The sequence below is a fragment of the Pholis gunnellus genome, assembly GCF_910591455.1.
Source record: "Pholis gunnellus genome assembly, chromosome: 11".
Lineage (NCBI taxonomy): Eukaryota > Metazoa > Chordata > Actinopteri > Perciformes > Pholidae > Pholis > Pholis gunnellus.
The window spans coordinates 9,553,588-9,580,306 of NC_136538.1; the positions used below are offsets into that span (position 1 = coordinate 9,553,588).

A 26,719-nucleotide genomic window follows, 5' to 3' on the forward strand; every position below is an offset into this window, starting at 1 on the left:
CAGCAGCGACGAGGCACTAATGGTGTTTTCAGCAGCATACGTTAAGTGTCTCAGCATTTGAAGTCTGACCTGTCAGTGAAAGCAACAGGGCAATATTTTCCTGAGTAAATAATTAACACCGCCATTCTGCCTTTCGCTGTGCTTGATGCATATTGATACAGGCAATTTGTTCCCTCATCTAAGCACTGAGGTTTCTTCTGTTAGAGGAACACATGGCATACTGGATGCATAATGGCCCCAGCAACAGCTTGTTAGAGAAGCTACAGAATCCCTTTTCCCCTTGTTTTCTTATAAGATAAATGGTGTGTGGCAAGCGGATATTGCAGCCGTCGTCACTCTACAGTCTGGAAATAACATTTCTGCAGCCTAGCTTTGTACTAACAGTATTGATGTGGATTGACCGCAGGATGACTAAATCATGTGTTTTCAGGTTCACAGAGAGATGTGATGAGTCACAGCAGCTCGTGGCTGGTTGAATAATCAAAACACTACAAAGAATGCCATATCCGGACATATCAACACAGGCCCATTAGCAAACAGGTGGATGTTTTGGACCTCAGAAATAGTTTGTTTCCTTTGATAAGGATGTGCACAGTTTGAGCTTTTTTTCCCCTCCATCCCATCCCGTCAAAATCATACAATGGAATTACTTGTGCCTTCAACATATCCTGTAATTGAAAGAAATCATCAGATGGCACGAGCATGCTGGCATCGATTTCCATTCTCTGGATAGTAATTAAAGAACTCTGAAATTACAACTGTAGCACAAAAAGAACTGCAGCTTTCTTCCGTCTTTGTCAGAGGGGGATGACACATGCTAGACGAGCCTTGTCTCGCTGTCGTTTAAAAAAAAAAAAAGACTGCCGTCTTTCTGGCCGGTCGCATGTGTTTTCCATTTTTCTTGTAGAGGAGTGTTTTTGTTCTGCGGGCTGACTGACCGGTCTGTAGCTGACTGTCAGCTCGTGTCAGTCACAGCGTCACTGAGTGGCTGGGTGTCTTTTCGCGGTCCAGTCAGCTCACTGCCTGCGATGGTTGTTTCCACTCCAAAAAGCCTAAGCTCTCAAACATCCCATTAGCACCTGCTAAGTCAAGCCGAAACTTTTTGAGGCCAGTCTGACTTTGTGCCTGCAATTATTCTCTCTCTTGCTGTTTAAACCTAAAGCGCTCTTATTCCCTGTAAAGGCAGTTGGCCAGGTCATAGAAGATTACTGACTACAGCTATTAGCAAAGTCATTCAAATGAAACAATGAGTTAGCCTGCTACTTCCTGGTCACTACCTATCTAAAAATGTAACTCACCGTTTGATTTCATCGAACTCTTAATGGTAGAGTAGATACAGAACAGGATGCCCAAGATGTTGTGTACTTGTTCACTGTTATGTTGTAGTTGCGTAACTTACACAGCTCCTTTGCAATACTGTAGTGAAACATCTTTCACTCTGCAGCCCTTAGGGATTTGCACATGTCAAATCAGCCGCTCAATCAATTGAAACATAAAATATGTCTTTTTGGCACCTCGCGATACTGTGATAGTAGACATTTATACTGCATAGGATATGCTGGATCTGAATTTGAAAAAGTTAGGGTTTTATTGTCATGCTTTAGCTATTAAAGAACATGAAATGATAACTTAGTATTTGATGAAAACCCAGTTTGTGAGGGTAACCTGCCTTGGAGATAATTCAATATGATCATTTATCTCGTCTTTCAATGGAATCCTATCGTGATGAAATCATATATTGAGATACTGGGATACACAATTACATTGCTTAAATTGATAAATTGACTGAGCACATACTAACTTATAAAATGTCTCAGAATTGATAAGAATTCTGCTCATGGGAATACCCCAGTGTAGTTAAAGCAAACTATTGTCTTAATCTGATTATTCTGTGTGTTTGCATCGAAACCTTTAGCTGAAAATAAATCATATTTTTTTCTGTTCATTTTGCAATAAAGTTCTTCATAAAATCTGAAAATAGTCAGTAGTGAAGTATTTCATTCACACAGGAGTATACAAAGGGCTTTACCATATGGTCATTTTATACAGACTATTTATTTATTGAATTAACAGAAAACTACATTTACATTGTGATGTATATCGTTATCAAGATATGGAATTACCGATATCGAGATAGAAGATTTTGGCCATACTGCCCTCATTGCATAATAGGCAAAAAAACATTTTTTAATTACTAAAACAATTAAAAAAACAATTTCAGAGTTAGATTGAAAATGCTTTTGCAGGATTTACATGAATTATTAATCAGTTAGACTGCTCCATTGATGTGAATGAAGCTTCCTGTTTGCGTTCCCACTCTACCGCTCCCGATTAACCAGATTTAGGCTACCAGGCTTTGGGTTTTACAGAATACACTTGTGTGTGTTTGAGGGAACCACCAAACTACTTGTCGCCGCTAATTCTTCTCTAATTTTAATCTCATTGAGGAAAAGAAATGCTTACCAGATGCTAACAGCCGTTTGACACATGATTTCAAATGATGCTAAATGACCTCATGGGCTGATGTGTCCGGGGGTTAAGCAGGGTTGTCCTGGTCCACCTCTGACACCGGGGTCATTCATAAAGGTTGTGCTCCAGGCACGGCTCCATTGATACGGGTCATTGAAGGGGTCACCCTCTCTCCCACTTTGGTTCTATCCAATTAAAGCATCAGCTGCTGAATCAGTGCCCGGTGTTCATCCGAACATTAATTGTGCTCATTGATTGGCAAAGTGTCCGCCGAGCGCCGCACAATGACGAGGTTGTTTTCTCATCTCGACCAGCAGACATTCTGTTGTCTGTCAGCTCTAGATGTGAAAGCTTGTAACGTTGGCACTTGAAAAAAAGCGCTGGAAATCAGGTGGGCGTCACCGCCCGCAGGATTTGAGGACGCACTCATCTTTTCTGTGTGCTTTTAGCCTACTATTAGATCCCCTCTCCTGGCTGTGATACTTTCTTCCGTGCAGGTGAGGGGTTGTCTGGCATCACTTTGGTGTGATTTCCAATCATCTACTCGATTTACAGACCATGGGGGGAGACACAAGCTGTTATTTTTACCCTTCACTACAGCACATATTGTCACAAAAAAAAAAAAAAAGAAGTGTGCACTTTCGTCAGCAGTTAGCTCAATCATTTTTGGAAAACAACAACTTAAAAATACTGACTGAGTTATGGATTTTATGAATTTGGAACATGTGTACTTCTCTACCGACCACAGCTTTTACATCGTGAACCGCCAAGTCATGAAGAATAGTGTACCGAGCAGGTGAACTACAATGACTATAATCTCCCCAAAAATCTGAGCGGCAAAGCTTTTACATGCCAATAATAAAAGTATTTGGTTGAATAACTTTGGTTCAGTGGTTACAGCAGGACGTTACAAAGGGCGCGACTGCTCTATCTCATTGTTCATGCAGATGGGATTCGGCTTGTTGTGCCTCACACTTCTCAAGCTTATTAAAATGCACAATTATCATGTATTTTAGAGTAGCCTATGCACCGAAGCTTTTAAATGCGACTTCACAAAGACTGCTCTGTTTCAGAACTGGGACAACACCCCCACCCGTTTGAAAATCTAATTAAACTAAACTAGTTTTTATCTGTTCTAAATGACTTCAGAGAACCCATTCATTACGCCTGCCCTCCAGTCCTGTCACAAATATACTCCAATATTACACTTGTTTAATAAATAGGTTACTAAATGCTTTCTTCCCTCTTTTTTTCCTTTTTTGTTGTCTGCTCTTGTTTGCTTTATTGCACTGGGTAACATATTTCAGCCCTTACAAGCACATGGGAAGAGGAGACTCATCATTTATATTGAACCTTTTAATCTAGCTTGTTGTGAGGCCACCAATCCAATATCACATTTCACTTTAACCACCAGATATGATGAAAGTCTAACCAAGTGATCAATGAAGGGATTTACACTTTGCCTCCCCCCGCTGCACTGCAACCATAGCAACAGGACCAGGATGAATCTACTATTTAGTGGAACGACACAAGAATCATCCTCACATTTGATCATCTGCTTTGCTCCGTTCCTCCATTTCCCCTCTGCCAAGCTTCAGCAGAGATGATCTTCCAGACAGATAGGAGGAGAAGAGAAATGAATCGCTTGCTTCGTACCTGGTTTTAGCAAATGCAATGTGAATGGAAATGGGAACGGCTGTCTGACGCCTGGCTCGTCTTTGGCTCTGAGATGGAGGAAGGATATGCACGTTATTTCTCAGCATAGAAACACTACAGTGGGTCTCTGAGTTGCAGGTTATTTCACTTTCTTTGGATGCAATATGCATATTACTCGAGTGGCATGACGCACATGACCTGATTGCGATGTTCATGACGGGCTAGATTTAACATAGAACATAGAGCTTAAAATGACATGAGCATGTATAGTTAAGTATTTTTTCTGAACGGTTGAAATACCAACATTGTTTGGTCTTGAAGAGCCAAAAGCCAGACTCAAGCCAGACGCCCCACTCCTCTGGTCTGCTCTGTAGCACTGTACAGCTAAATATAGCATGTAAACCTTGTATTATAATGACCCACATTATAATACTAATGTTATAATCAGTGATGCCATCTTGGGGAGAATACGTCTCTTACATTGACTGCAGCAGTACAGGAACTTTTGGCTACATTTCATCTTTTTTATATACATTCACTTCTCAGAAATGGTAATTAAGATGTAGGGAATATACTCTAGTTGAGCTATATGGCTAACAAGTTAGTTACTGACTTCACCAAATATGCTGAATAGCCTAATCTGCTTACTGCATGTTGGCAATAGTGAAATAATTGACGCGTTACGGCGCTAGCATCAGCTTCAAATAAAGTGCACATTAACTGGGTTCATATAGCATTGCTCAAAAAGTGGGTCGTTCCAAAAATGTGTACTTCACAAAAAGAAAGTTCTCATGTTTGTTGCAAAATGATCATGTTACCTGACTCAATTGTAGACATCCCTGAGTGTATTAGACATATGCATGTTTTTACCCCTTTGTAGGAAAGCCATTGTCATTTAAACTAAGGTAATGACACTGCCTTCAGGGGTATCGGCTGCACAGTCTACAAAGTTCAACAAAACAACTTCAAACTTCTCGTTAACGTTTTCTGTGATTGAGAAGAACTGGTATGTGTCTGTGTTCTTGTCTTCCATCACGCTGCCTGCTCAGGGGATCCCCGGCTAATTAGAGCGATGGCGATGAGAAGCCAATGGCACCTGACAGAGAGGGAGGGCTTCTCATTTCAACACTGACTCACTGCTCTCAGTCAGGCTGTTCTGCGGTGCTGCTGCACTGGCCACACACTGTTGATTGATTTGCATTGCAGATTGCATATAGGCTTGGAGAGGACCTGGCGAGCTGTCTTGAACCCAGCATAATCGCTGGCTAGAGGCCCAGTATGTTGCTGACATCCCTTCATTAATATGGGAGTGCCAGAACACCTGACCACCAGACAAACATTGGAGGCTGCTTCAAAGGAAGTACATCAGTAGAAGCATCTCCCTGGTAAATGGACTGCTGACCAGCCAGTGAAATCTGTTGAAGTGGCTTTTTATCTCCACAGTAACCATTTTGCTGTACCTGCCTAGAGTTTTCCTCGCAAATACAAAGTCATATTGAGGATGCCATTATACTGCTCCCACTACTATCTCTACTGTATTACTATTTATAAAGTAATATTCATAGAAATGAAGATAGTTCCATCAGTCTCTTGGATGGAAAGCAGTAACATTAACACAAGAACAACATAAGACATCACAACACACTGAGTTGCAGAGTTTAGGAGAGGAACATATTGTTTATAGGTTGTTATGAACGAATGCATTTTCGGCAGACTTTTTCAGGTTGTGTTTTGTGTGGAGTGACTGAGGGATTCATTGCACTGAGACGGGTCACAGTGATGAGTGTAGAGGGCAGGTATGGTCATTTGGTTTACTGACACATTATACAGTATATTACAGTTATTAACAGAGCCGTTCCAAACACATTGCATCTCCTGTGTTCCGATGTGGAAGTGCTGGGGAGCGGCGGACTAAGGAATGAGCATTCTCGTCTTACTGTTTCCCACTATACACTTAATTCAAATGCATGTAATTACACCATTTATATGACACTTTTGATTTGCAGGCTTGCTCTGAAAATGCTGCCCTGGTTTGTTCTCTACAGGAGGTAAATTCTGGATAACGGGGAAACAACATCTGCCCTAGTTTTTATTAGTTTTAGTTTTATTAGTATGTATAATAAGTACTGTCGGTGCCTCATTGTGTTTTGTGAGTGGAAAAAAATTAAAGGAAATGGTTGAAATACAAAAAAAAGACACTTTAGTGAACCATGTCATTTTTGGGTAGTACTGTAGCATTTCTTAAAACAAGGAAAACAAAGCAGATTCTCTATCAAATCATTAAAAGCTTAGTTCTGGGTCTACTCTTTTCATATAGGGAGTGGAGTAGGCAGGATGAGGGATGATCTCCATTTTTTACAGTCCCGGTGAGCTGGCTGGCTGGGGGGTTAAATGCTTGTATCTCATATATATATGTATGCAAATGTGGGAGTGCTGGTCTTCAGCAGCTGTTGGGTATGCAGTGTAGTATACATATTATTGAGCATACAGTATGTATACTATACTGTGCTGACTTTGACACCAGATTTATTGTCAAAAGACATCCCGCTCACTTGTCACTCCCATGTTCAGTAAGGTACTGATGTTCAGGTCTGGCTGCGTTTACCTGTGGTAAAGTGCTCATAAAAAGAGCAGTATGGAAAACAGTTGCTTGTAATGACCCCCGGTGGGTGTCGTTTTGTGAGCCAAGATTTTATTATGCTAGTCATATTTTCTGCAGTATAAATGTGCCCATTCTGTATATCAGGCAGTGATTCGTGACCTAATGTGTATACAGATCGGGTAGGCTAGAAAACAAAGCAGGTATTGATAAATCCAACTGCTGCAGTGGCTTCAGATATATTGAAGCTCTGTTTGGGCATATTTAAATCCCAATATTATTATTAATAGAGCGCCGCCAGCTTCAAGGCCAGTTTTGCTTCCTGAGTTCCCTTAGTCTTTTACTGATTAGTGATCGCTGTAGTTTCTCTTGCTTTTTGAACGATTTTTACTCCTTAATGTCATCACACATGATATTGCTCCCAGAAATGAAAACAGCACCAATGTTGAGCCGTTACTGTGTAGAATCGAGGTTTATTTTCTGTCTAAACGGACTAAAGCTGCCAAAGTGTCTTGCTTTGGTTTGCACATTGGCTTGAATAGGTTGTGATTACCAGAAGGCAAGTCCTAATAATAGGCCGACTGTGGTTCAGTGGTCAATCAGAGGATCGGTGGTCCAATCCCTGGCTCCGCTAATCCATGTCGATGTGTCCTTGGGCAAGACACTTAACCCCAAAATGAATGGGTAGCAATGGTTAGTTAGAGTCCTGATTGGCAGGTGGCACCTTGCATGGTAGCCCCTGCCATCGGTGTATGAATGGGTGTGAATGGGTGAATGACTGGGAGTGTTAAAGCGCTACACTATTAGAAGTCCATTTACTACTTAACATGCCAGCAGAGAAGCTCAATATCAGCATTCTAGTGCTCCCGCACAGTGATATTGTTGGGCTCTCGTTCACACTGACTAATTAACTTTACAGCTGACATCTTTTGAGACAGTTCCGTGGTGAATTGAGTGAGACAGAGACAGCCAGTGATGTGTGGGAAAAGTGCAAGCAGCTCGACCTTTAATGTCCTTGCAGGCTTTCAAAGTTGATCTAAATTGGTGCCCATCTAGGAATTATTTGTTAAGGAAGTATTGTTTTTCTGCTCAGGGTTTTGTTCATGCTGTAATTCAGAGGTGTAGACTCAAATGACTTGGACTAGAGCCAGACTTGGCTTTAACTTTAACCTCAATGACTCATGCCTTCATTTGAGTCTTTTGATTTGAAAATACTTGATACCTTTGCCCAAGTTTGCGTAACATTTATTTTTAAATATATTTTTTCTAAATAGCGGTATGCAATTACAGACGGAGACGCAAGTGGCATCACAATTGGTCAAGAGTTCATTATGACTTGTTAAGAACAATGACTTGGTCCCACCTCTGGGCCTATGATTAGTAACGTTAGTGTGAAGTTGGCCAACAGCTCATTGTGTTTGACTCAAACAGCTAAATGTTTGTGCATCCAAGTGCAAATGCAGGTGGTGGCACAATCTCATAGTGCAAGATCATTTGGCCCCAAAAAAGTGTTCAAATGAATACTTTTGGCCAACTACACTATATCACAGTACACAGTACTAAGGATAGGACCCATAATGTGGATAATATCTGACCTTTCAGCCCAAGTGTCTGAACAGCAGTCTCCTTGAATACTATACTATTTCATGGGATAACTCATACTCAATCTAGCATCCCCAGAGAGAGAAAAGACCCAAACCTCTGGTCTCTGTCTGTGAGCCGAACTGGCACTTCCTGCCTGATCGGTGTGTTTACTGAGGCTGAGCCAGGTCTCTCTGCCAGCCGGCTTTTTGTTTGTTTGCCCCTTTCTCATTGACTCAATCCCCAGTTGTAATGCGAAATGCAGAGGCCGTACACTGGAACGGTTCCTTGCCTTTGCATTAAGAAGCACATGCATGGATTTCACTGCAGTGAAACTGTTAAGAATGTGTTAACGCACTACAGCAGTCCTGCTGTATGATAAAACACTGCCTTGAGATTGGTAATAAAACATAACTTGTGCCTGCATATTATATATGTGAAAGGAGAGGTTAGTGCTAATGCTAGGTGTATAGTCAGTGCCATCTGAAAATGATTCAGTCTGCCAGGTCGCTTCCAGAGGTTGTCTGGTTTGCTTCATTCTAGGATCCCTGCCAGGTGTAAATCCAGTCTTGTGCGGTGTGTTGTGTTTTTCTTTTTGCAGAAAATCTCATGCAACAGATACCATGACTCATTATAGAGTTTGCCATCCACTCAGCTACTGTCTACAGATGGAATCCTGCGCTATTTTCTCCCACAGGCTCTTATTGTGTTATTGTGAGTCCCATGTTCTCTACAGTGGAACAAGTGGAACTCTTGTTTTCAAATCAAGTAAGTTCCTCTTCACCACCTACTTGCCTGAGTTTTAGTTAAGCATGACGAAGCCCACGTTTGGCATCAGGTCGCATTGCCACAGCAGCAAAGGCAAAATATCCGATGGTAATGCAGAGCGATGGTTGTGAGCTTTGAATACAGAATTCATTTCAATGCCAAATGTAGATTAAAAAACCCAACTTTTACCCATCAGACATACATTAAGTAGATGCATAGACATTCACACTAACCAAAACTTACATATGGATTTTATAACTATGTAGTTTACTGTAAAAGAAAAGAACGCTTCAATACACACGGAGGTATAGCCGCTCATCTGCATTCTCACTTTCCCTTTCTTCCATCTCTCCTGTGTGTCTTATTTCTGAAGTACAGTCAGCCTTGATATGAGAATTAATCTCATTTTAATAATATCTTAATCTCTTCTTTCATGGAATTAGCAATTATACCATAAATGGATTTAATATATCCTGTCTTGGTGTAAGACATGAAAAATGGATCATAACCTGCTCAAGAGGCAGTAAGGAAATCATCAGATAAGCTCCAAAACAAAGAATGTAGCCCGCTATTCTTCTAGCATCCATCACTGCTGCTCCAGCGCTTAGCTGACATATATGCTGACCTGAGAGATTTAACGTCAGAATTGATAACTAATATTCTCCCAGGTGACAGTGCACTGTATTGTAAGTCCACATATCATCTCTGGAAGGTCAGTGGCTTCCATCATAGCCTCAATAACTGATATCTGCCTCTGCCGGTTTGTGACACACAAAGTGGGGAACTATATGTTGGTACTTTTTCAGTAAAGTGGAGGGTGTTTAAACGCAGCAATAACTCATGTGTAATCCCAAAAGCGTAACATTTTGACACATGTATTTTATTATTTTAGCCTTTCTCTAGATTGATAGTATTTGTACTCAAGCTGGGTGGAAAATCTGTCAACTCATCATGCTATATATATTTTACAAAATGTTTGGTGAGGACAATATCTTTTGTCTCTCCACTGCCGTTTCTGTTCTTCCTTCTGTACGCCATAAAAACATTAGGGTGCATTAGTGGGGGGTTTAAAATGAATGGGCAGTAAAGCAAGCTGTGAACAAGCAGCTATCTGAATAGCTGTCACTGTGGAGGCCATTATAGCGTTCCATTTGAATTGTCAAGACCTCCCCAGAGAAAGGTGGGGGCTGCATGGGAGCGTGACCGCCCACCGGATGGCAGGGATAGGTCCCTTCAGTGAAATGGTTGGATGGTAGAGTGATCAGGCATCTCCCTGGTTATTAGACCTGTCACAAAAGGTGTGAGTGACAGAAGACCCTATTACCCTCCAAGACTCTCCTCCATCCATAAGAGATGGGGCAGCTCTTCCAGTCATCACTGAGGTAGGTAGGTAGGTAGGTGGGTGGTGGGTGGGGGGAGAGAGAAAACGCTTCAACGGTTACATAATCATACCCCCACCAATGAATGTGTGTTCCTCTCACATGCGGCGCTGGCGTGCCTACAAATGTGATTTTTAAGTTTTAATTCATAACAAAATAATAATTTTGATGAACAAGATCTTTGCCGCTTTCAAAATCGCCGGTAAGTATGTTAAAGCCGCTCTTCCCCTGAGAAAAATGATCGACTTAATTAAAAGGACCAGCAGGAAAGGCCTGGAATCATGGCGGTATAATTATAAAAGACCCATTTCTGTTAATCCTTGGCTCTGCAGCAAGGAGCCTCACACGGTGGAGCCGGGCCATGGCCACTAGTTAAGCACTGAGACCACACAGGGCTTTTACAAGTGGAGGCAGTGGGAGGACGACGGGCCTTTTACTGAGGACGTGGGGAGCTCAGAGAGCCCAGAGGTCTACTAGAGGATTTCTTTACTGCAACGGAGCCTGGGGAGAAAAGCCCAGCAAAGATCACTTGAGTCGAGAGGCAAGTCATGGGCACGTTATTAAGTCAAGGCCATGAATAGTGTGCCAGGTGTCGATGCACTGTTCGACCCGTAGGGGAGCAGAGCTGCGTCGTTGTTGCAAATAAATCTCTTACATCGTCTAACTCATTAGAATTGATCTGAATTATCAGTTCAAAAATGTATCCGATTTGGTTCACCGTCACGAACAGACATTATACCGGAGATATTTGCCAAACAATTAATCATGGCAGGACATTAGTGCTGAGCTTTGGGTTTGAACGGAGGTGGGCTCTGTTTTGTGCCGGTTGGTCTCTGCGCCGGGGCCTTTGATTTGTGTCTCACAGCTGGGCCTGGGGAAGACGTTTCGGAGGGCAGCTGCGGACGCTTAATCTCCCCCGCGCTGACACAGGCTCAATTAGTAGATAGCACACTTTGGGATTCTGCAAGAAAGTGGTCAGGGCCCCGTCAGATAAATCACTGGAGAGGATTCCACGCAGGCTACAGCCAGCTTTGGCCCCTGTGGCCTGTTTCTTTTTGTTTGCTTACTTTGAGTTACAGAAGGGTAATGGTTTCTCTAGCAGCGCGGCACACTGTGGCTTTTTCAAGTGTTTTGATTACCCTGAATTATAGGTTGCAGTTAAGGGAATCTCCATAATTATATATTTGTTTTTTGTACAAAAGCAGTCGGTATAATTGTTGGGTAACACTTGAGAACTTTGAATTAAAACTTTAACACAGTCGACTTGTACTCCTGAAGTCAACATATTGATCTGTAGAGATCATAAACTCCACTGACCCGAAAATATATTTTCTCAAAGACAAATAATCATGTTGTGCCCACCAGCAGTTCTCACTGATTTTATTCAATTCTCGCTCCTCTTAATCATCTTGTTTACAGTTTCACCATAATGGAACAGGGATAATGATCTTGGAGAACTCTCTGGTAATCTCTTTTGAAAGAAAAGAAAAACACTTACCTATCATCACCTATTGATTTTGAGGCTAAACCTTAATTCTTTCTGGCTTCTTCCTTTTTCAGGCAGACATCACAGTGATGCTTATGATGTTATGATGAAAAAAACATTCATTTAACTTCACTTTTGTGTGTGTTCAAATCCAGCTCCTTTCCCCTCTGGCTGCACAGATAAAACGTATTTAGTGGAGCGACATAAAACATGTGAAAAGACCTGCAGAGAACCCCGTAGTCCACAGTTTAAAGTGCATCTTGCATATTCTAATGTTTAACTGCCATTGATGAACACACTGCATGTCTTATTTAGTATTTTTCAACATTTGTTGTCAATGAAAAGATATATTGTCTGCTGCATAATGGGACAGAAAGCAATTATATTTCTTTTAATATACATTCTATCATAACGAAGCTGTCTTTCTTCTATCTTAAAATGTATAACATTGATATTGCGGAGTTATTTAACTTTGCAGAAACGAGATACCAAATTGCACTCCTCTCCAAGTGAGCTCTTATCACGGACGGGTGTATCGGCCAGACTTTGCTGTGTCTTCTTACAATATACCCTCATCAATTTAGAAATCCAATAACGGCAGCCAACTGACCTATTGTTCAGAGGCGCAGCGGCAGGAGATTTTTTTTTGGAAAATTGGGGCTGAAGCAGCAGCAAGAAGTAAAAGGGTACATTGAAGGAAAACTGGATGCAAACACAAATAAAGCAAAGAAGGATAACTAAAGTGTATAACACAAATGCTCCAGTGCTTTGAAAAATGCCCTCCACTGTAGCAGCAACTGAAAGTAACTCCCCATACGTTAGCTTTTCAAACAGGCACAGTTCAGCATGTGCTGTGCTATCAGTTTATCAGTTTGTACTGTATCATGTATGCTAGTTTTGGATTGTTCTACCCAACGTTGTGTCAGATCTCCACGTGCGAGACATTGCATACAGTAAGTATTACACACAGGTTTATGATAAGGGAGCAAGTTGTTGGTAGACAGCAGTGAGGAGAGTATAAGCTTGGATATTACCGCTGTAGGCTACTCTGTACTGTAGTGCCAACAACTCAAGAGCAGATAGCATTGTTGTAAAGAAAATTCTCACTCCTTGTTTAACAGTAATGGAAAGATCACAAAGAATGTCTTGGACCTCAGTTCCTGATTTAAACCTTGATGTTCCCAGTCCTGTAGCCTATCACACTGTCATAGTTTTTTTATTTTCTGCAGGAATTCAAACATCCACAGCCTCTATTTTCACAGATGAAATAAGGTTAATGATCAAGAAATTAAAAAAGAAAACCCTCTAATGACCTTTTAATTCCATAGCTCTCTGTGGGTTTCACATGCTCCGTGTGCTTCTTTGCAAATGTTAATGTATTGTACAAGGCTGTAGGCTTTGCTGAAGAAGCGCCTTGCACCAGCAAACCCAAAGAACCATGTATAATAGCAACGGCTGTTCATGCATTTTAATCCAAAGCAGTGGCCTTTCATTGAACGGCTCCATCTTTCTTCATTTCTGCAATTACAGACTTGCCAGAGAGTTTGGCCTGAAGATCCGAGGGTCTGAAGCAGCAGCCATGCATGCGTTCTCTCCTCGCTAGCCTTAAAGCGTGCTATTCACATTGCTCAATAATTACATACATTTGTCTAGTCCTGTCTGCTGGTGTTGATTCTTTAGGCCGTGTATGCACGGAACAAAGTGCTTCTGTTCCAGACTTTACCTCGAGCCGGTTTGTTCTTAGAAACGTCATCTTTTACCATCAAGTAGCAGGCCCTCTTGGGCGACTCAAAGATGAACTTTGTGCAGGGAAGTAATTTATGATGAAATTGGCCAGGTTCGCTCTGGGGGTTGTGTTTTCTCGCCGTGTTTTCTCAACATTAGTGTGTCCCTTATTAGCCCTAACTTCTCAAAGAGGGCAATTTCTTCAGGAGTCGACATTTAATTATGTCTGGATGAAAGTGTGTGTGTGTGTGTGTGTGTGTGTGTGTGTGTGTGTGTGTGTGTTTTCTATCGATTCCAAATAGAGCCGGCCATTATGTTCAGTAACAAAGAAATGTGTCAGACTAATACAGCTTCATTAACATATCCTGGCAATTCACACTCCAAACATGAAAGTCTCCACGAGGCAGTAATGATGGAAGTGGTAGGTCTCCAGTAATGTTAAGTCAAAGCATGATGTATCAAATCAATAATTCACACCTGGTTCTGCCTCTTGATGTAGTCCAACCGGGGAGCCCTCACTGGTCAGCAGCGGGATCATACTTTTATAATTAGGAAAGAGCATATTTCATTTGTTATCTTCTCTGGCAGCCGGTTTGCTCCTCCCCCACTGAGATAGGTGGCACGCTAGTTGATAGGAGATGCTTCCTGGTGGTTTTGGGTTACATGTTGACTACCTCTTTTACAAGAGATGTATGGCTAAGCCCCCGCTATGAGAGCTCTTTGATGTCAGACCCCCTTACAGAGAGGAATTAACCACATGTCATGTTTGTTTTGGGAATAATGTTTGAAGTTGTACAGAAAGGCTTTGATTCCTTCCAGGAACTTAAAGAACCAATGCAAATGTGTTCAATTTCACAAACAATTTAACTCGTAGACAATTACGACATGAAAGACATGAGTGAGAAATGTTTATTTTTTATATACATTGTGGAGTGTAGTCGCATTTACAGGAGCGTTAATGACTAAATTATACTCTGCAAGTAAAACTAAAATGTGCCCATACACACACATTGTTCTTTGGATTGGTTTTGCTGGAAGAGAGAGATCTAAGAGTCTCTCATACCTTGCCGTCTACTGACACTTTCCTTCACTCCCTCTCTTTCCTGTGGCGGTAATAGTAAAGCTGGGGTGCCAAAGGTAATCTAACCTGGGTGACGAGGCGATAATAGCAACATTGACAAAGTGCTTGTTGGTAATAAGAGACTGGATGAGGAGTCAAAGGTGAAAAATGAGTGTGATATTGAAGCAGGGGGAGAAGTAAGAGAAGGTTTGTGTTTAGCTGTGATTATTAGGGCACCACACACACACACAAACACACACACACACACACACACACACACACACACACACACACACTCACACAGAAATGAAAGACGTTTTTTTCGAGACCTAGATGGAGTATTAGAAGACGCAAATGCTGGATGTCGATCGGGTGGGATACCATCCAATGAACGGCTGTGATCACAGTGAACGATGTGGGGACTATCTCGACTGTGTTTCCGTATGACAGCAATGTCATCTTGAAAGACGTTGCTTACAGTGGTACCTTGGTGATATTCCGGCGCCCTTTTTGCTGGACACCTTAAGTCCACAGGTACTGATCCAGTCAATACACCACAATAACAATACAGCTTAACGCAGACCACATCATGCATGCACGTCCATTCCTCGTGCTGTGAGGAAATACGAGCCATTATAGCTACGGCATGCAAACTAATAAAGAGACCTGGAAACCACGCAGGGCAGCTTGTCACACCTCATTTGGATAAGTCTTTGTTGACACTGCATGTCCTATCAACTTGGCACAATTTGATAGGACATCTGTGGAGTTTAAAGTGAAACTCGTGCCAGTAAATAGTCAATGTGTGGGCTCATTTTAGGGTTGGGTTTAGCATTGAAAACAGGGTCGAGTTTATTAGTTACACTAGGAAAGAAATTAAGTATTTGATTAGATATCTGCAGTATAGGAGGCTCCAGAGCAGGAAGATCAGTACCCACGTCATGTAAAGAATGCAGACTGTGTACTTCAGGTTGTTCAGACAGGGAATGCTGCAACAACAAGACGGAGCAGTTAAAACAACACTAAATGTGAGGGCCGGGGCCGGCACTATTGTCCAAGGGAGTTCAACACGGTTGGGGTTTGGCACCGAGTTGTCCACAGCTGTCAGACTGCAGGTTTCCAACGACAGTGTCACATGAGCTGGGGTAACCTAACCTGGCATTCCTTTACGGCCCTGGGAACAACCGCATAAAGAGTGTTTGCTCCTAGCATGTCTAACGTCAGCCCCCGTGCCACAAATCCAACTCTAGTTTTTAACTGCAGTTTTAAGTAGTATGCATGCCAGGGGAGGCTGGTCCATAGAGGCAGAGGAGTAACTGCTTTTCCTCTTATTTTTAGAGAAAAGAGAAAGATCACTCTGATTAAATTGCTTTAATAGCGACACCCGCAGGACAGGCAAAGGAAGGAAAATAAGTCTGGATTCGGCTATTAGTGCAGTTTAAAACTTTTAAGACCTAATGATTTAAATAAGGGCTATTCATTGCTAGGAAGTTGACTTACCTTATGTACGTCTATGGGGGAAAAAGTCTTTTTGGGCCCAGTGGCATCTCGTGACGGACCCGGACGTTGTAATTCCACCATTCTGCCACTATGTCAAATCTACCTCAAAGCGCACATTTGACTTCCTGGGTGCTTGGAGCAGCCTTGTATGCCTCGGGCCTCGCTGTCAGCTGTCTAAGCTGGACCCCCCTGTCGTACTACGGTGGTGTGCAAAAGACTGCTGCATGTGGTGTAGTTTACTGACAGTGACACATTAGCCCATAGAGAGATCTTGTAATGTTTGGTTGTTGTTTTAATGCTTCTTTTTTTTGTGGAGATAAGTAGCAAATCCGTGTAGTACTGATGATAGTTGTATTCATAAAGCACTTTTCGAGTGCTGTCCAGATTAAAATCAGAAACCATTATTTGACATACACAAATCAGGAACATGAGAGCTGTATATCAAGCAGCACTGAGCCCATACATAGTTGGAGGAGCAAGTGCAAAATAAATATTTAAACACAATATAATTATGCTGAGGGTTAGTTTTACTCCGGTCGTCCAGAATTTTAACCTGTTACCAGTTAGTATTTCCCTTCACTGTCCATTATCCTGAATGGTAAAATAGCTTAACTTCACTAAATCTGACTACAGTCAGCTTAAAGCTAGCTGGCTTAATGTCAGCATGATCAACAGATCTACACATTGCATAAAATGCAAAGTAGGAAGGTTAACTGGGTGGAACGTTTAGCACAATTTAAATGTGTAATTCTCCTGTGTTACACTGCATTAAATACTGACCACCCCACAAAGCAGTAATTACAGCGTATCCCGGCTAATATACAGTATGTATGCCAATGTCTAAAAGACAATAAAAGGAACAGTGGAAAAAGAGCAAGGTTATGTGATGGAATCAAAGCCATGCATTGTTATGTTATATCTACGCATTATCTGACAAAGCGAACTGTTTCAGTTCAGTGAACAAAATGTTGTTTTAGCTGCTAGAGCAACTAAAGATGAAGTGACTTGCTTGAGGACACCTCAGCCAAGGTTTCTCCTTCATTCCTTAAGATTGCTTCGCGCTGCTCTGTGTATTCAAACTATCAAGCCTTCAGCTGCACATCCAGATATCTTAATAAGCCTCAGACTTTTCTGTGACTGATGCGACCTGGCATGTTCTAAAGGCTGAGGCTCAATGTGCAGCCCTCTACCTTAATGCCATTTTCGAGAAAGCGCCTCAAATCTTTACTGACGTATTCGTCAACTCGGGCTGAACTGTAGCAATAATAACAACAGGGTTTCCACTGCGTTGTAGTGAAACCTGTGATTGTTGTGTCATTTATGCTCGTTCCCGCTTACACCGCGGTGTCAGGGGAATTGTGAGTCATGCAAGCCTCAGGTATTTTATGTCACTTTGGAGAGTAACATCTGTGATTGTCTGCCTGGCATTCTATTAGCCCAAATCCCCTGTTTACCTGGGTATTATAGGTAAAATGGAGATTAGCATCCCTTCCCTGGGAACTTGGTTACAGTAGAGAGCGGGCTATGGCTCCTGTTGCATCCAAAATTGCTGCGATTAGGACACATAATCCAGTATCACAAGGGAGTTACCACAACGGCATGAGCATTTTCCTCCTGACATTTAATTCAGCCAGATCTCTGATTGGCACTTGATTAGCAACTAATCCATGTCATTATCTCCTCCTGTAAAATTATTTGAGTAGAAAATGGTGTCGTAAATCACAGAGGTGGAAGTGTGGAGAGGCTTTGATCAGTGTACAGCTCCTGCAGAGGAAATATGTTGTTACCATGGATACTACAAAAAAAAGAGAGGGAGTTATAGTTTCAGGTATATGTTTGGTTTTGTGCGGAAACTGCATCTCCCGCTGTGAGAGAGCATTGATGCAAGTTTTAGTGTTTTGGTGTTTTTTAGTGTTCTGTAATGGACGTCTATTCCCTTCTGTTAGATTATGGACAGATATTCACACGTCTCCATGTCTTGCCAGGTAGAATCCAGCTCACCCCCCCCCCAACACACACACACACACACACACACACACACACACACACACACACACACACACACACACACACACACACACACACACACACACACACACACCATCACACACACACACTCCCTCCAGCTCAGCCCGTGCTGCCTCCACTGGCTCCAGTCCTGAACCCAGCCCTCAGAGGAGCGGAAAATAATTAGGAGAGAAAATTGCAGCTGACACTATTTCTGAAAAGCAGGGTATTGTAATGAGAGCAGAGCAGGTATTCATTGTGTCTGAGGGAGCGATTGAAAGCCTTTGGTTTTCGGGCTGCCTGGGAGAAGCCCCGGGAGAGTAAGCAGAGCTTTGCTGAGTCCCTTAATGCATGTGGGAACGGAGCCTGGAGAGGACGAGGCAGAGGTGTCTCCAACAATGGCGGGAGCCAAGGTTACAGCTGAGTAACTAATTCAAACCGCTCTAGACTGACACACACTCTGACATGCACACACACTCGTCTCCTTTTGTCTCTCTCGATATGGCCCTCCCTTCAGTCTCTTGCTCTTCTTGTTCCCATTACGAGTTCAGAGGGATGCCGTCCAGCCGCCGCGAAAAGTTATCTTCATTAGCCGTGCGGACTTGGTGGAGTGGCTGCTCGGGGAAGCTTTCTCTGAGCAAGGCACTCAGAGAAGATGAATACATGTTTTGTCCCACATAGGCCCAGCCTGAAGCCGTGGCAGGCTGCGAGGAGAGAGATAGATGAGGTATTAACTGTTGTATTTTTCAACGGGGGCCGAGGAAGCCCGGGAGTGGGGTGGACAGAAGCAGATGCTGCCGTCTGAGTATTAAGCCTGTTAAATGAAATGTCCTCCTTAAAGAAGTCTTTACAGGAGTTCAAATATAGCGCTGGGCACCGCTGGTTGTGCATCACATCGCCGAGCACATTAGGTTCTCCCGCTCGCCATGTGACTCAGACTGAAGTGCTGCGAGATGAGAGAGAGGTCGCTTTGATCACCTTTCAATGCTGGGATGCAGGTGCATCATCAGGATGGGAGCGCTTACTTCTTTCAGCATTTGAATGCGGTTATTGCGTCTAAGTGTAATCGAATAGGGAGACGGACACAATGCCGTTCTATTGAGAGATTCAGGACTATTGAATAGGAACGTGACATATGAATAACACGATACATTGGAGTTACTTACTATCAGGTTTTGCAGCAGAATTTCAGTTGAATAAGGTTTTACCTGCAAATTAAATTAAACAGAATTTGCAGACAATGTGCAAAATACAGAATTGTTTAGGATTCGTCCAATCCTTGGTGTTTCTTTGTGAGGAGACGGGAGAGTGAGCGGACTTGTCCTCCTTTCAGAGGTGAATGTAGAAGCCAGTCTTACTTAATGAGAATCTGAGGCTGCCTTTGTAATGTTGCAAGCATCCATAATGTGGAAATCTTCAGGGAATAATGCTGAAATTCCACTTAAATGAGAAAATAAATTGTTGGCCAAATTGCATGTGGGTCATATCTCCACTTACGGATGCTCAGGTTTGGTTGCCTAAATAATGGACATGGAAAACTGTATTCACAATCAAGTTTTGATTGCCTCTCAACCCCCACTGCGCAATTGAATTTGAAATTATAAAGTACATTTTGAAACCTCTCTCTGTCTCTATGACCCCTCTAAATATAGCTTTCTCAAACACGCACATTACCCACTATGCATCTGTGGCACTCCACCCATTCCGTGAAGCAGGTAAATCAGATCTATAGCAGCAGCATCCAAGACTCTGGCAAAGAGCCAGATCAGGTCAGCATCTTGTTCTCTATTTACCGGCACTGTGAGCAGATTTCCAGGCATGTAGGGACTCGCTGATACTAGATGCACAGTGACGCACTCAGTGGCATCAGAAAAAGAGTTTCATGCTCACTGTAGCTTATGCAACCATGAGCAGGAGGAGCCGCGGAATGGAAGCTAGAAGTATTATCTACAATCTTACTCTTCAGCTACTGAGATGAAGCACAGAAGCCTCGTATGCTTTTGCTGGCTGGGTTCCCGAGGTGCTCATAGGTAAGAGATCAGCCATGCCTGGTAGTGATGAGAGGAAGAGTCTGGGGAGAATGGGCTCCTGAGGGAACACTGCAAACTGGAGGAGGGCATTATTACATTTTCCTATCTTGGCTGGACTTATATGACCATGAGCAAAATCATATTTTCCAGCTCTTGAACTGTCTCTTGACTGATTTCAGGTTTTACCAATGTGTTTTCCAAAAGAACAGCCATTACTTTTCATTATAATAAATAAACACAAACAAATATTCCTTGTATTTCTCGCTTTTCATGTCTTGACCAATATAGTGCAGAGCATTATTTTTTATATATATATCATTGCTTTAGTGCACCTGAATGATTGCCTGAGAAGAATGTGCGAGCTCATGTTTCATTTGCTCTGGCGGATACGTCTGGACCATAGAAATAGAATGAGAGTAGAACAGACATTGAAATCAACATGCAGCAGGATGGTCGGAGTGGACGCCATTCTTTTGTGTAACGTAGCTCTTTCGACTTTTGTAGCCGGCTAACCTTTGTATAAACTGACTTGTGGCAAATGGTGGACTCACTCATGCTGGCGTGACATGTAACACAACAAGGTCTAGTGTGCATGTAGTCCCTCCATGCCAGCTTTGCTTTAATAAGTATGAAGAAGGAAGAGAGAAATATTACAGTTTGGCTCTGTGCCTACCTCTAAACAACCAAAACCTAAATACATCACGTTTAATTAGCAGTACTTTGTCGTGCGGACACGGATATCCAAACGAGTCGGCAAGATCAGCCAATAAGATGACTGAGGATCTCTGAGCAATTAGCTCTTTATAGTGAAAGTTTTCCTCATGTGAGGTGCAACCTTCAATGTCTCTTTTTTTAAATTAATTTCCATCCATGTTTGTATCCATTTCATGGCCAAAATATCATAGAAGAAATACAAGTTGTGCAACGCTTTCATAGAATGAAGCTGCTGCCTGCAAAATGCTTAAACACTGCTACAACTCACAGAACACAATCGCCTTCATAATAGCCCTCAGGTCAACTTTCTGTTAGTGCCTTGGGACTCTTGTTTTATGTTCCATATTACATTGCACAACTGCATTTAGAGGATATATATATATATATATATATATATATATATATATATATATATATATATATATATATATATATGGATTAAAATATAAACTTGAAATGCTTTCTAATGCATAGATTATATTATATCAAATATATTATGCAAAGACTAAAAGACGATAGCAAGAAAAGGAAGTATTAATGAAGTATTCAAGATTTTAATTAAAACATTTCAACCATATTAGAACTCCATGTGAAGGATCATAAAACTTTAATAACACTGAGGCCTGGGGGACAACTTGATCAATTCAACATTATCACTTAATATGAAGCCTGTCAGGAGCAATGGAGACATTAGCAAATCCTGACTGGTGATGCAGATGCAGCATCAGGTGAACTCATTTACAGAACGAAACACGAGGCCAACAAGGCAACGTGTTCTGATATGGCAGGAGCATGTAAGTGTCTATAATTGAGAAGCATGCGTACAGTCCCGGAGCTTTCAGCTCAGCCATTTAGCAATTCATGTTTGCGAGATGTTAAGAAGCAATTATGATGCAAATAAGTGTGGCTGATGATCATGGACAATCTTGTTTGCACAGTGAATATTCTAGAAATGCCAAGCCCACAGCCAGCGCTACATCTGCTCTGCGCTGTGTTAAGCAGCTTTCATTGTCACCAGAGCGATACCTCCTCATATCCACATCATTGTCACACTCGTGTTACTTTTTCGGCAAGCCATCAGGATTCGTCTCTGTCAGCTGCCTGTCCCTCAGTCCATTAAAGATGATTGATAGAGCTGGAAAGTCTTCCGCCCAGCTGTTGTCGTTGACTCATCCCTGAGAAATTGAAAGGAGCTCAGAGAAGGACCATCCCTCATCAAAAGACCTTTTGTCTGTGTTGACGATGTGAAGCAAAGTACATTTTTTGAAGATAGTGTAAAACTGATGTTCATCCTTTTTCTTCTTCCTGGCGCTGTACGTGAATAATTATAACATTAGAGATGAAGATGGTGATTAGCGTCACATTTTTCTTTTATCCGGAATATGAATTCTGTTATCTGTTCCTCTGTTCTTTTTTTCCTCATCAGTTCAGTATAAGTAAACAGTGGTTATCCCGCAGGCGATCTTAACCCTCAACCGTTTATGCTTTGATGGATAAAGCCAGAGACGTGTTCCCTCCATCGGCCAACGCTTTTCAAAGAGAAATTTAAGAAAAGACACATCTGTTTTTCCAACTGCTACTGTTCCTCCTCCTGGCTCTGTTATCCTCTAATGGCTTGTGAGGATTTCTACAGGACAACTTGAGGAGGATTTTATGATGTTTCAGTGTGATTGATAACATGCTCTTGGAGGGATGTCAGGCTTTCAGAGTCGGATAATGTGGATTTCTATCTATCTGCCTCCTTGTGTAAGACGTGCCATCAATCAAGTGTATCGCGGCCTTAACCCGGTAAAATTAAAACCGCAGGGGGGGGGGGGGGGGGGGGGGGGCGGGCGGGGAACCCGTGGTCTCCGTGGAACCAGGACACACACATAAACGGGGAGCGCGACAGAATCAGAACACAGAGCGACATCATAACACGCTCACCACGGAGAACGGGCCAGATATAAGCTTCCTATCCCAGGGCAGAGAAACACGGTTAATGATCTGACTGTATATCGCTGTTGACAGTGGAGAAGGATTACAGGAAGAACAGTCTCATTTTCACTGTGTGTGGAGGCGTTATTAGATCCGAGCCCAGCTAATTTCATTCCCGAGCTCGTCAATATTTACCAGCAACAGGGGCAGCTCACTATAGCAGAGGAGATACAGAGCTAACGCAGAGATTCAGGATTCAGGAACATCATTTTCACCATGTTCCTGTTCCTGTAAACGCTCGTGTGTTTTGACATGATTAAGCACACAAACTGCAAATTAGCCCAGTTAGCTTGAGACCTGTTGTTTCTCCTCACAGGCCTAACCTCTGTCTGTTTGTATGTCTGTTTGTGTTTCAGTGGATGGCTGCATACACAAAGCAGCGGGGTCTTGTCTGTATGATGAGTGCCACTCACTAAATGGCTGTGACACCGGCAAGGCCAAGATCACCTGCGGCTATGATCTCCCTGCAAAATGTGAGTATGCCTTAATTAATATGTCGTATTTATTTTGTCTTTGTTTGTTGTGTGCGCCGGTGCCTTGCAGGAGTGTTCTCTAATCAAAGCTGCTGCCATTGAGGGCTGCATCGCCTGGCAGTTAGTGAGCATTAAGATTTAGTGGTAGACATTAGAGCACTGAAACATTGTACAACCCAGCATTAATCTATATTGTGTTTTTTTTTAATAAAATAGCCTCATTTATTTAAACCCAAGGCTCCTGAACCAGCTGGTGGACTGCACTGGCTTTTTATTTTACAGAGGATTTTGTGATTCATGTGTGCACATGGATCATATTTTGAATTGAGTATTGCAAATGTAACTGCACAAACGCACACACACACACACACACGCACATGCACACTTGCATACCTGCACATAATGACTGGGGTCATTAGCGTCCACTTCAAAATGTGGGATTGGGATGCTTTTAGTGTCCAAAATACAAACATTTTAATCATAATTTATCAGTTTTGAAAACTAATTTGTATTAAATAGGGGGGCTTGTTATTTGGAGGATAATTAATATGATTGGTGCTTGTTGTTTGGCTGGATGGGAGTGTCATCTGCACACAAACAAAGACATTAAGAGACCTATTATTTTCTTAATTTGATTGATTTTTCATCCCTGATTTATTTAGTTAACGGATCACATAACTCTTACTGTCGTGCCATAATTGATTTAGTTTTTTTTCTCTATCATTTATGTAATGTTGTAATCAAGTCTACGAAACTGTGCATTGCATTCTGTATGCACCTCTCAGAATTGAACTACTTTCATAATAAACACTTCTGAGCTCATTTCTTTTAAAAATTGTCAGCATGACGTGCGTCACGACTTTCAAAGTTCGTCACAAGCTCCGTCCCCTGGCCAACTTGAAATGGAAAACACGATAGGATGGAAGAAGTGTCGCTGGGTGTAATTCGGTCGAGACAAACGTCCCAGCAGTCCTAACCTAACCCCGAAGGATTTCCATGAGACAGCCAAGAGAAGACATTGAGGCCCAGATGAAATTAGGCTGTGTTAATACGGTATGTCGTAAAGATGTCAAACAAATGGAGCAGATAAACTGTGAGTCAGTCTTGTGGGCAGCCAGTTCATGCGTCTGCAGCGCCAAAACAGGGTGCACCATGACAATTTAATAACCTGCAATGTCACCTGGGAGCAATCACACTGCCACTGGGTACTGTTAGTGTAATTATCTCCGGGCCAAATGCCTTCTCTGTGCTGATAGATCGTTATATATATTGTGTAGTTCTTTACCGGGAACAGTCAGTTGTTATTTCATATTAGAGCAATCTTTACTCCCAGCCTGTATCATATTCTTATCTTCCAACTCTGATCACTGTCATCATCAGCGTTGTCTCTCTCTTCGGCTTGACTTTTCTTTGTGAGCGCTCAGCTCTGACGAGAGATCTCACTCGTTCCCAATGTCTGTGCACAGTTTGGGTTTTGTTCTTCTTCCATTCATTTCCGCTTCTGACTTATTTGTTCCACCTACACACACATTATAACACTGCCGTGACTGCAAACAACCTATTCGGTTTATGAAATCTCAAAGAACAGTCTGTCCACACCCTCACCACAAGGCAAACGTGTCAACACACGATTTTCACATTTCCGAATTTCCCTAAATTCATGGATGCTTACATGTTGGCGTAGCAAGAAAGCCTGCATTGAAATGACAATGTGTAGCAGTTTAATTGAAATTTAATTCCATGTTAATCGCCCGCTGCTGTGGCTACATTAAATTATTGTAATATTTGTATCATCGAATGATTTATTTCAGCCCCTTGAGAGTCCTGAGAGTAGATGGATCATCAGGATGATTGACAGAGGTGGCTATTGAAACGACACAAACGCAGTGTCATTTGTAAGCTATTAAAACTCATAAACAGAAAATAGACAAATCAGCCCGATTGGTTTTCACATCTCATTGTCTTGTCTGTCAAAATAGATAAATGTTGTTATGGTCATAGTGGGTGTTTGGCCTGTCAGCGCTTTCATACATTGATTTTTGTAGGCTGTCAGATGTCTAATGCTGAGACTTTCAAATTGTTAAAGTGACGCCAAAGTCACAAATAGCACATGTGGACCAATTAGGTCTTATCTCTGCAGGCCTTCGTGTACACATGTGGACTCACACTCTCCTCACGAGCAAAATTGCTTCTGCTGACGCATTTCTGCAGATGGTGGCACGTCGACTCCTCCAAGAGTGTGAAGAGCACAGACAGATGGACCATTTACCGTTTTTCATCTTGGCAATGCCCAGTATTTCCAATTTGGGCGTTCTCTTCCCAGTTTTGCCTGAAAATTAGGCTGCTTTTCACAATTTTCTATAAACACACAAATCTCACAAGAGGATTGCGCTCTTCTTTGGGGGCCGTTTCTCTGGAATCCAGTCTACTGCATATAATTGGAAATAAGGAAATCTAAACCCTGAATAATGCAGAACAAACTGTAAATCACTTTGCTTTTAATTACATTTTGAGGGATTTGGGCTTGGCTTCGTGCTGAACCCCCAGCAGTCATATCGTGGCTTTGCCAACAATGCATGGGAATAAGTGATCCATTGCACTATGAATTAAGCAATTTCTGTTGATCGCACAGTAATTATGGCGTCTTAAGCGTTATTTGAAGATATCACCCATGGTGTATTATATTTCAATCAACAAAGGATTATGCTGGTCAATTTAGTTATTTTTTGAAAGAAATTGAGAAATTGCAGTTTAAACATTTTACTCAAATAACTTCTCAAGCAATAAAATGCTTCCTTGTGTTCTGGAAAACTACTTATTGCCCGCAGGGAGAAAAGCAGTTGATCTGAAATCAGAGTTGTTCCTTGTTTGGAGATTTGATTTGCTGAGGCAATGGAAAATGACCGGGCTTACCCACCTCGTCTCATTTTCTTTTTCTTTCTTCGCAAGACAAGAAAATTGCTCTCCATTACGTCCCACTAAGCAGTTTAGACTGTGAATCCCAGTGGCCAATGAGCCTTTCCTTTAAGAGGGCCAAGCACATGTGGGACTGATTATTATGGGGCTGGCCCGGGATTATTAATCAATGACAGTAATTACCCACCTACCATAGCGGAAAGACTCCAAAAAACAGCGCTCTGTTGCATCAATATGACAGGGAAATTGTCTATTTGCCCTAATGTTAGACAAGTTACTCATCTGTTCATAGATTAATGATCAAATAAAAATATGATGTCAAGTGTAACAAGTTAAGTCACATATTTATGACTATGCTACCACAGCATAATTGTTTCAT

General features: G+C 42.0%; 1 protein-coding gene across 3 annotated transcripts in view; it reads left to right on the top strand.

Moving 5' to 3' along the window:
• The window catches only part of macrod2 (mono-ADP ribosylhydrolase 2), a 372,886-nt gene that overhangs the window by 131,285 nt on the left and 214,882 nt on the right, over positions 1-26,719 (top strand). For all 3 annotated transcript variants that reach the window (XM_079168947.1, XM_079168948.1, XM_079168949.1), the window contains exon 5: positions 23,308-23,424. In XM_079168947.1, coding sequence (XP_079025073.1) covers positions 23,308-23,424 — 117 coding nt within the window. The remainder of the gene's footprint in view (positions 1-23,307; positions 23,425-26,719) is intronic.